This window comes from Megascapheus bottae, chromosome 25 (genome assembly GCF_031878675.1).
Source record: "Megascapheus bottae isolate mThoBot1 chromosome 25, mThoBot2.hap1, whole genome shotgun sequence".
Classification (NCBI taxonomy): domain Eukaryota; kingdom Metazoa; phylum Chordata; class Mammalia; order Rodentia; family Geomyidae; genus Megascapheus; species Megascapheus bottae.
The window spans coordinates 1782802-1793327 of record NC_143533.1 but is presented as its reverse complement, the minus strand read 5'-3'; the positions used below and the strand labels follow the sequence as shown (position 1 = coordinate 1793327).

The following is a 10526-nucleotide window of genomic DNA, read 5'->3' as shown; positions in this document are numbered from 1 at the left end:
GCCCCTCGAGGCCGGGCCCTCAGCAAGCACAAGATGGTGGGGGTGGGGCGGGAGGGAAAAGAAATTAATAAATGTTTAATATGTATAAAGCCAAAGGGAAGAAAAAAAAAAGTCCCAAATTCAATAGAAATAATACTCTGTACACTTCACACAGGGTGCAGCAGCCACACCCCCAACATGTACAAATAACTTACAAACAGCCCCAACCCGCAGCAGGGAGAGGGGCCACCAGGACAAGCCCGGCACGGGCCGAGGCGCAGAGGGGCGGCACCGGTCCCGAGGCGGGGGCCTAGGAGGAGGCCTTGAGGCGGTTGCGGGAAGAGTAGGAGCTCAGCAGCTTGTCTACCATGATCCTGGCGAAGCGGAGGCGGCTGGCCAGCTCCTTGGAGCAGCCGTGCTCCTCCAGCAGGCTCAGGCGGTACGTGCGGAAGTCCCGCTTCTCGTCGATGTAGGTCACCGCCGCCATCAGGGGGCACAGGATGAGTTTTGTGTGGTCCTGGAAGGACAAGTGGGGAGAGGGGGCGGCCCCGGCTGCTCTGATGTGGAAGACCTCATAGGCACCACAGAGCCTGGCTGCGTGCTGTGTCCTGTGTCCACTCCCCCACCTGCCCGCCCGGCTGCCCACCTGGAAGAAGTTAATCTGCACGGTGCCATTGCTGAGGTGAAGGATGATGGCGCTGCGTGTGCGGAACCAGGTACGCAGGTAGGGCAGCCGGGCCAGCTCGTCGCCCTCCCTCGGGGTGATGTTGGCACCGGCCTTCAGGAGGTGCTCGCTCATGTAATTGCGGAAATACTTGAGGAGGGTAATCTGATGGCAAAGAGAAGGGGGGAGGCGGGGATCCCAGAATGAGGAAGGGCCGGGTCCCTGGCACAGCCCGCTCCCAGCCTCCCCCCACTTTAAGAGGAGAGCAGATCACCCTCTCACCCACCTTCTTGGTCAAGGAGTTGGGGTGGGAATTCACGGTGAGGTAGGACTCCGTGCCATCGCGCTCAATGTACTGCAGGCTCTCCCCATCATCGTAGAGGATGAGGCGAGTGGAGTCATTGAACAGCACTCCCACACTGTTGTCGCACAGCTGATACCCTGAGGGCACGGGGAGAGAGACCTCAGAAGAGCAGGAGAGGGTGAGGCGCTAGGGCTCCCGCCTGTAATCCTAACTACTCTGTAATCCTAATTACTGGGAGGCTGAGATCTGAGGATCAAGGTTCAAAACCAATTAACCTCTAGAAAATGGGAAGTGGGGCTTGAGCAGAGTAGAGCCATAGCTTAGAGTAGAAGAGCTCAGGGACAATGCCCAGGCCCAAGGGTAGAGAAGTAGCCTTGAACTGAAGAGCTCAGGGACAGGGCACAGGCCAAGTTCAAGCCCTATGACCTACCAAAAAAAACCCCAAAACAAAAACAGAGTGAGGGAGGGGCAGGCAGGGACTGGAGGAAAGAGGGTTGCTGGAACAGGAACAGAGACAGGAGGGAGGACAGAAGAGGACCTGGGGCGGGTGGCTCACGCCAGTAATCCTAACTGCTCAGGCAGTTGGAATCTGATGATCACAGTTTGAAGACAGGCAGGGGAATTAAGTCCAAGAGATTCTTTATCTCTAATCGGCCCCCCAAAAAGTTGCAAGTGGAGCTGTCGCAAGCGGCAGTGCATCAGCCTTGAGCACAAAAGTTCAGGGACAGTACCCAGGCCATGAGTTCAAGCTCTAAGACTGGCACCAAAAACTAAGTAAGTAGAAAGACCCACAGCTGGGTTGCTGGTAGCTCTCACCTGTAATCTTAGCTACTCAGGAGGCTGAGATCTGAGGATGTCAACTCAAAGCCAGCCCAAACAGTTAAGTCTGTTGAGACTCTTATCTCCAATGAAACACCAAAAAACTGCAAGTGGAGCTGTGGCCCAAAGTGATAAAACACTAGCCGTAATAAGTGAGAGCTCAGGGCCACGGGAAGGTCAGCACGTGGCCCCAGCGAGCTGCTCCCACATTCTGGAAAGAACTTACCAAGGCCATACTTGTCCGAATAGTCGACCCACTTGCTGACCCAGAAGATTGGAATGCAGGCAGGGTCCTCGGCCTCCTCTGTGATGCAAGCAAGGCAGGGCAGATTGGTCAGCGCCAGCCTCCTCCCCACCGGTCCACTCAAAACCCACATCAGGGAAGCTGCTGTGCCCGTACCCCAGACTCCTCAAGAACCCTGGAACCCCGGAAAGAGCAGAAAAGCACAGCATGGCATCTGATGACCACAAATTCCCAAGTCATAGTGCACCAAAGGCCACCCACTCCTGTCTTTGATTGCCACTTAGTAAAATCCCTCTGTGTGCCCAGCACGATGGGAGCCACAAAGATGAATAAAACAAAGATGAATGACATGGCGGCCAGTGGCTTCAGATGGTCCACTGCTTGGGCCCCATCATGCTCACCTTGCCTCACCAGGCCTCGCTCGGAGGGCTTGGATGCATTGACACTGTTCAGCTGCTGTAGCATGTCACCGAGGTGGCACTCGACAGCCTCGTTGGGCTCCTGAACCACGGCCTCTTTTTCTTCCCGGGGTCGTTCTGGCGGGGTGTTCTCAGGGCCTAGAAGATGATATGGCCATGAGTTAATAGGTGCACACAAATGAGTGTGGGGAACTTGGATCACCTGCCACAGCTGGCAGTCTCCCCAGAGGAAAATCTTTAGCTACTACTGCTTTGGGGAAATTGAGTCAGTGCCAGGCTATTCAGAGCTGCAGCTACCAGGCATTCCAGTGGTAGAATGGTAAGCCTTCAGCAAAAGCAGCTCAGGCATGGTGGCTAGAGTTTGTAAGAGTCTCGTGGACTTTCGTGCCCTTTGAACTGTAATCCTGGCTAGTTTGGAGGCTGAGATAAGAGTATTTCAAATTAAGGGCAGCCTGAGCAAAAGTTCAAGAGGGCTGGCTTAGTGGTAGAGTGCTGGCTTTGCATGCCAGACATGGCACTGTGGCTCAAGTGGTAGAGTGCTTTTGCCTTGAGCAAAAGCAGCTCAGAGCTCAAAGCTCAGGTCCTTGAGTTCAAGCCCCAGGACCAGCCCAAGTTCAAAAGGCTCCATCTCCACAGAAGAAACTGGGTGCACATATACATATCTTATCCTATCTATTGCAGGAAAAGCAAATTATGAAGGAATGTCTGCTCAGCAAGTCCAACAAACTGAGTATGTATCAGAAATATCAGAATTACAAGATCACCCTCAAACTGTATTTCCTAACTTTGTCCTCTGAGGAGATCCACAAAGACAACCTAACCAGGGACACTTGAAGTGTCATAAGACAATGTCCACTTTTCTAGAGATTATAGCTTAAAAGAGTTAGATGGACAATTGCTGGTTAACTCTAAAACAAAGACATGTTAAGTGCCAGTGGTTCACACCTGTAATCCTACTTAGGTGGCTGAGATCTGAGGCTCCTGACTGGAAGCCAGCTGGGCAGGAAAAGTCCATGAGACTCTTACCTCCAGTGAAACACCAAAAAGGGATTCAATAGAGGTGAGGTGTTGCTTCACAGCTAGCCTTGAGTAAAAGGACAGGGACAGTACCCAAGGCTCAAGTTCAAATCTGAGGACTCACACACATCTGGGAGTAGAGGGTGGGTGAGGAATATAAGGTCATTATACTATGCTGTGTGGCTGGAATTTTCCATTTTCCATTGATGAGGACTGATGAGACCTTCCCCCTACCAGCCCCCCAGTCCTGGGGTTTGAACTCGGGAGCCTGGGCTTTGAGCTCTGAGCTGCTTTTTCCACTCCAGACTTAAAACTTGAGCTACAGCTCCACTTCTGGCTTTTTTCTTTTTTGCCAATTGATGGGTGATTAGTCTAACTTTTCTCTCCAGGCTGGTTTTGAATGGAAAACCTTCTATCTCAGCCTCCTGAGTAGCCGGGATTACAGGCATAACCACTGGCACCAGGTTCAACAGACCTTTTTTTGTTCGGTCATGGGACTTGGACTCTGGGCCTGGGCACTGCCCTTGAGCTCTTCAGCTGCCCCTGGAGCCACAGTGCTACTTTATCTCATGGACTTTAGTGCCTGGGCTGGCTTTGAATTGCCATTCTCAGCTCTCAGCCTCCTGAGTATCTAGGCTTACAGACATGAGCCACCACACCCAGCTCAACAGAACTCTTTAAAACTCATCAAAAACAGATTTCTCAGGGGTAGCATTCAATCTATTTTTGCTTTCTTGGGTCCAGTGGGTTATCTGGACAGTAAACTGTTTTTCCCAACAGGAGGACAAGGGAAAGAGACTAGGGACCAGAATTCATCCTATAAGAATTCAAGGTCCCAAGCCAGGGCGCAGTAGCTCAGGCCTGTAATCCTAGCTACTCAGAAGGCTGAGATCTGAGGATCGTGGTTCAAAGCCAGCCCAGGCACTAAAGTCCATGACACTCTCATCTTCAATTAACCACTAGAAAACGCCAAGTAGAGCTCAAGAGGTAGGGTGGTAGCCTTGAGCTGAAGAGCTCAGGTACAGACCCCAGGCCTAGAATTCAAGCCCCAGGACTTCAAGGTCCCATGCTATACCCATCTCTGTGGCCAGAGCTCTGGCATCTTCTGCACACCCTTTATCTGTACCTTTATTGAGCACTATGAGAGGCTTCCGGATGTTGGGGTCAAGGCTGCTGGGAGCGATGGAAAACCTGGGTGCAATGGTGAGGCAGGTGATAGGGAGACGGGAAGGGATGTAGCCAGAGGTAAAGAACTCGTCGTCCAGCAGCTCGTGGATGGTGGGGCGGGCGGTGGGGTCTGTCTGTAGCATCCTCTGGATGAGTGAGGTGGCCACAGGGCTAATGTGCTGCAGTAGAGAGGCAGCCTTGAGCACGGTGGGGTCCCAGAGCACACTGCTGCAGCCCTACCCACCTGGAGCCAGCAGCCTGGTCTCCATCATGCCACAGCTCAGCACCATAGCAACAGCAAGCCCTCCACAACTGGCTTTACTGAAGGGACGAGCATCACGCTAAAAGCTCCGAAGACGTTTTCTGCCAGTTACTGGAAGCTCATACCTGCAATCCTAGCTATTCAGCAAAGATCCCAGTTCAAAGCCAGCCCAGGCAAAGTCCATGAGACTCCTATCTCGAATAAACTTTGTGAAGCTATGGCTCAAGGTGGTAGAGTGCTAGCTTTGAGCAAGAGGCCAGGGACACAGCCCAGGCCCTGAGTACAAGCCCTATGACCAATAAAGAGTCGGGGGTGGAGAGACGGATATATGTGTATGTGTGTGTGTGTATGTATATACACACACATATAATTTCTCTTTCCTTATAGTCAAAATTAACTTGGGGGAAGTTTTTTCTCTTTCTTAGAATCCTAATCTTCAAAGTAATGGAATAGTATTCACTCATGACACATTTGTGTGCGTGTTATGTGTGTGTGTGTGTGTGTGTGCCTTGAACTCAGGGCTTGTGCTCTTGCTCACAACTGATCCTCCACCACTGGAACAATAGCTCCATTCCAACATTTTGCTGGTTAACTGGAAATTGGGAGTCTCAAATTTCTTCCCAGGTTGGCCTCCAATCTCAGTACTCTTGATCTCAGCCTCCTGAGTAGCTGGGATTATGGGCACTGAACCAAGGGCACCTGGCCCATTAGCAACGCACTCGTTGCACCTGTCTCTGTGGAGACAGAAGGCTTGGCTTCTTCTGAGTCAAGGAGACCAAACCGGCCTTCACAGTGACTTATCCACTCTACAAACAAGGAGTCCCTTGTTACAAGTAGCCAGGCCATGTACCCGACATGACCGGCAAAGTGGCGAGGGCCATTTCAAGACTTGAGTACTTTACTGCCTTCATTTCCCCTCCACTGCTTCCATAGCTCTTGAGTCTCTATCCCCAGGGTATGCTGGGCTCAGCAAATACCTGACCAGAGGTGTGGGGGGGGGGGGGGGCTGACTTTAGTCACCTTGGGAATACTGTACTCATTCTTCTTGATCCGGAGGTAGGTCTCTTTCAGGCAAGAGGTCTCAAAAGGAGGTTTGCCCACTAGCAACGTGTACCTGGAAACACACAAGTGAGATGTAGTTCAAGACTCCTGGCCAAACTCAAAGAACTCATCTGAGCCACAGGACTGGGACATCCCTGGATAGTCACCAAGAAGTCCCCCAAAGACAAACTCCCCATCTGCTTGCTTAGCAGCCCCGGCAATGGCTGACATGAGCCGTTGGGAGGAGGCAAGAAAGCCCTGGATTCCAGCGAGGGACTGTTCTCTAGCTTGCAAGAGGACTTGGTTTACAGACTTCAAGGCTGCTAGCTGTCCAGCGAAGTGAGGGGGCTATTCACTCTTGCTGACGGGAGCTCAGCGTCCCATTCTGTATTAAGCCTTGTCATTTTCTATTTGGAAAAAAGCTCCGCTGCGATGAACTACAGAAGCCATTGCTCCAGTGCAAGTCTTTCTCTGGTACCCAGGCTAACATGAAAGCTCAGATCTGGCAAAGCCCCAGTCTTAGCCTGGCCCTTGGCTGGTCTGGAGATGAAGCTGGCATTCACCAAACCCACTGGCCAAACTCCTGGTTCAATTTTCCTTTCTTTTTTCTTTTTGGTTAGTTGTGGGGCTAAGGCACGGTCCTTGAGATTTTTTTTTTTTTTTTTTTTTTTTGCCAGTCCTGGGCTTGAGCTCAGGGCCTGAGCACTGTCCTTGGACTTTCTCAAGGCTAGAACTCTACCACTTGAGCCTCAGCACCACTTCCGGCTTTTTTTCTATATGTGGTACCGAGGAATCGAACCCGGGTCTTCATGCATGCTAGGCAAGCACTTTAACCACTAGGCCAAACTCCCGGCCCCGGTCCTTGAGATTTTTTTGCTCAAGGCTAGTGCTCTACCACTCGAGCCATTTCCAGCTTTTTCTGAGTACTTTTTGGAGATCAAGTATTTAGACTTTGCTGCCCCGGTTCAGTTCAAATGGCAATCCTCAGAATTCAGCCCCCTGAGCAGCTAGGATTACAGACATTGAGCCACCAACGCCTCCTGACTCATTCCCATCCATTCTCTTTACTATACAGAGGGAATCTTCTAGAGATGTCATTAAATTCTGATTCGAATCCAGAAAGACCAGGTGCCCTGGACGACCCGGAAGATGATGAGGAGGAGAGAGTCTGTGGCAGTGTTGGAGAGGCCTGGGCTTCCCTTTCCTGGACCTCCAGTCTGGCTGCAACAGAGTGACGAGTGAAAGACATGGAAATGAGGCTTTTGCTGGAAGCAGCCTCTCTTTAGGAGCCACCTTTCCACAAGGTAGAACGATCTCTAGGATAAGCTCAGCCCAATGCCAAGTGTTCAGGAACCCCACGGAGACCCAACAGGTCCTGAGTGGGGGTCCACTTACATGATGCAGCCAATGGACCACACGTCCACCTCGAAACTGTGCCCTTTCTTGCTCAGCACCTCCGGAGCTATGTAGTTTGGAGTCCCGCACAGAGTCTTCTTCCTCTCTCCATCATATTCTACTTTGGTTGCCAGGCCAAAGTCCCCTGGGATAGGAGGAGGAGGTAGGGTTACTGAGATGGCCGCCTGATGACTGTCACCTGTCATTGTAGATAGCTGGAACATCTACTCCTAGAGTCCTCTGTTCTCTGCATGCCACAGGAGCTGTCCAGGAATCTGCCCCCAGTGCTGGCCTCGGGACAGCTCCCCACTGATGCCACTCTACCAAGTTTCTAAAGGAAAGCTATCCAAGGAAAGCAGGAATATAAGACCAGGTGATAGGGGAAGGATTTGTCTAAATAATTAACATGTGAATGAAAACATCATAATGTAACTCACTATTCTATGAAATCAATGTTTTTGTCTTGTTTCTGGTGCTGTTCTAGGTCTTGAACTAAGGGCCTGGAAGCCTTTGTGCTCCCTAAGCCTTTGTGCTCCAAACAAAGTGGAGCCACAGCTCCACTTCTGGCTTTTTGATGTTTAATTGGAGATAAGAATCTTACATTCCTGCTTGAGCTGGCTTTGAACCATGATCCTCAGATCTCAGTCTCCTAAGTTGCCCAAATTCCAGGCATGAGCCACCAGCACCCAGCCTAAATTAATGTTTTTTTTTTAAGACTACGATTTGGCAAAGAAGTGGCTGAAGTGGTAGGGACTGTGGGAAACCAGAGGGAATCTGAAAGGGGCAGGACCGAATACAGAGCTTGCAATGAACCCTCAAAGGAATTTTTTTACAGAAGAAAACACAGGTCTAGACTTTCACCATTCTCTTCCTCCCTCTCCCCTGCCCATTTCCTGCTCCCACCTTCCTGGCTGGCTTGGCAGAGGGAGTGCTTTCCTAAGCTACCTACTTGCTGCCTCTGCCAGGTGCCTGAACTTAAAAGTTTACATTCCAGGGTCCGGGAGTTTGGCCCAGTAGTTAAAAGTGCTTGCCTAGCATACAGGAAGACCCAGGTTCGATTCTTTGGTACCACATACTTAGAAAAAGCTGGAAGTGGTGCTGAGGCTCAAGTAGTAAAGCTCTAGCCTTGAGAAAAATCCAAGGACAGTGCTCAGGCCCTGAGCTTAAGCCCAGGACTGGGGAAAAAAAAAAAGTTTACATTCCAGAAGGAGGTTAAGACCTGGCTAGTAGAAACTTCCTGAAGGAGGAGGTACAAGTGAACTCTCTAGTTTTCCAAGCTCCTGGAACCCAAAACCCAGAATGAATCTCCTTTTCTAGGGGCACCCATTCCCAAGTTAGGGTTGCTTTCCCAAGATACCCAGCGGTGCATCCAAGTCCCTGTCAATCAAAATTTCTCCGCAGCTGTCCAGCGTTTAAAGGGGCTCCAGCTGAGCTTTGCATCTGCCATCTCACCTATCTTCACTTCCAGATCCTCGTTCAAGAAGAGGTTGCCCAGCTTCAGGTCCCTGTGAATGACCCGGTTGCGGTGCAGGTACTGGCAGCCAAGGACGATCTGGCGCAGGTAGTAGCGAGCCTCGGGCTCAGTCAGTGCTTTCCTCCTCTTGTGTAGCTCCAGGAGGGACTGTGTGCAGGAGGGGTGGGGGACAAGGGAGTGCATTGAGGACCAGGAAGGGAAGGGAGGTAAATGAGGCCCAGGACGAAGCCCAGGCAGCCTTCTCTTCTTTCCTGATGGCCCCCAATGCTCTCAGCACCCCTCCCGGGCTTCCTCCCAGGAGCGGACCCCTTCCTTCCTGCGAGCCCCAGGCCTGGTTCCAATCATCTCCGCCCAGACTCAGAACCCAACCGCACTCAGAAATGATCTGGGCCCGGGTCAGCCCTGGTCCCGGACTCTCTGAGCAGCTCCTGGGCTCTAGCTACCTAGCATTTCTTTTCTTCTTTTTAAGTTTGGTCGATCATGGGGTTGAACTCTGGGCCTGGGCACGGTCCCAGAGCTCTTCAGCTCAAGGCTAGCGCTCTACCACCTTGAGCCATAGCGCCACTTCCGGTTTCCTGGCTGTTACTTGGAGATAGGAATCTCTCCGGCTTTCCTATCCAGGCTGGCTTCGAACCGCGATCCTTAGATCTCAGTCTCCTGAGAAGCTAGGATTCCCAGAGCCTTCCGGGTCCCGGCCCCCAGCACCGTCCGGAGGCCGCCGGCTTGCCCCAGCAGCAAAACCACCACCGTGTTTTTATTATTATCATTATTATTTTAGCCATCCGGGGCCCGCTCCGCTCCCGAGACCCCGTCCCCCCCCCAACCCCCGCCCCGGCCGGCTCACCCTGCGGCGGCAGAGCTCCAGGACCACGAACACGAAATCGCTGTCCTCGAAGAAGCCGTGGAAACCCACGACGTGCTGGTGGGCGAGGCTGCGGTGGATGGAGATCTCCATGGACATCTTCTCCTTCTGGTGCGGCTTGAGCAGCAGGGACTTGGGCACGATCTTGCCGGCGAACACCTCCTTCGTGTCGGCGTCCGAGATCTCGAAGCACTTGGCGAAGCCGCCTTTACCCAGGAACCGGCCCCGCATATAGCGCCGGCGGCTGCGCGGATCCACCAGCACCTCGGGGATCTCCTTGGCCGGCGGGGCGGCCGCGGCGACCCCGGCAGCGCCCACCGCGGGGACCCCGGCCTTCCCCGGCTCCGCGGGTGCCCGCGCCAGCTTCCCCGCCTTGGCCGCCGCACTCATGGTCCCGGAGCTTGCTGGGTGCAACCGTGCGGGCGGGATCGCGGCCGAGGCTCCGCCGGCTCTGCTCTGGCTCCGCTCCGGCTCGGCTCCGCTCCGGCTCCGCTCCGCCCGGAATTCAAACGCCGCGCTGGGAACGTTACTAGAAGCTGCGCGCCCCTGATTGGCCGCGGGGGATTTAAAATCCAAACCCGCCCGCCGCGCGGCATCATGGGAGCGCTCTGCGCAGCCGCCGTCGCCGCCTTTAAACCCCGGGCAGCTGGACCCGAGGCTTGATTGACACCGTACGCACGTGGGACGTCCCTGGGAACCGGATCCGGCGTGCGGAAGCGGAGCCCCTGACCCCGCCCCACCCTCCGATCCCCCTAACCCTCTCCCTCCCCCTGAACCTGTCTCCCCTCCCTCTACCCCCCTCCCCACCTCCGCCAGCCCTTCGCCTATTGGCCCGGCCCCTCCCCCAGGGGCTCAGGGTTTAGGACTCCACCTGAGCCG

General features: G+C 53.3%; 1 protein-coding gene across 2 annotated transcripts; it reads right to left on the bottom strand.

The window, feature by feature from the left end:
- Positions 1-62: 62 nt before the first annotated feature.
- Positions 63-10147, bottom strand: Plk1 (polo like kinase 1). 2 transcript variants are annotated; one of them, XM_090357848.1, is made up of 10 exons: positions 9630-10146; positions 8764-8932; positions 7312-7456; positions 5896-5989; positions 4573-4792; positions 2412-2567; positions 1993-2070; positions 930-1084; positions 626-808; positions 63-496 (listed from the first exon to the last, which is right to left on the bottom strand). In XM_090357848.1, the coding sequence occupies exons 1-10, from the start codon at positions 10035-10037 to the stop codon at positions 290-292; spliced, it is 1815 nt and encodes a 604-aa protein (XP_090213974.1). In that variant the 5' UTR covers positions 10038-10146; the 3' UTR covers positions 63-289. The 2 variants fall into 2 exon arrangements, with proteins under 2 accessions (XP_090213974.1, XP_090213972.1); XM_090357846.1 differs by having other exon boundaries at positions 63-808; positions 9630-10147.
- Between the last annotated feature and the right edge of the window lie 379 nt (positions 10148-10526).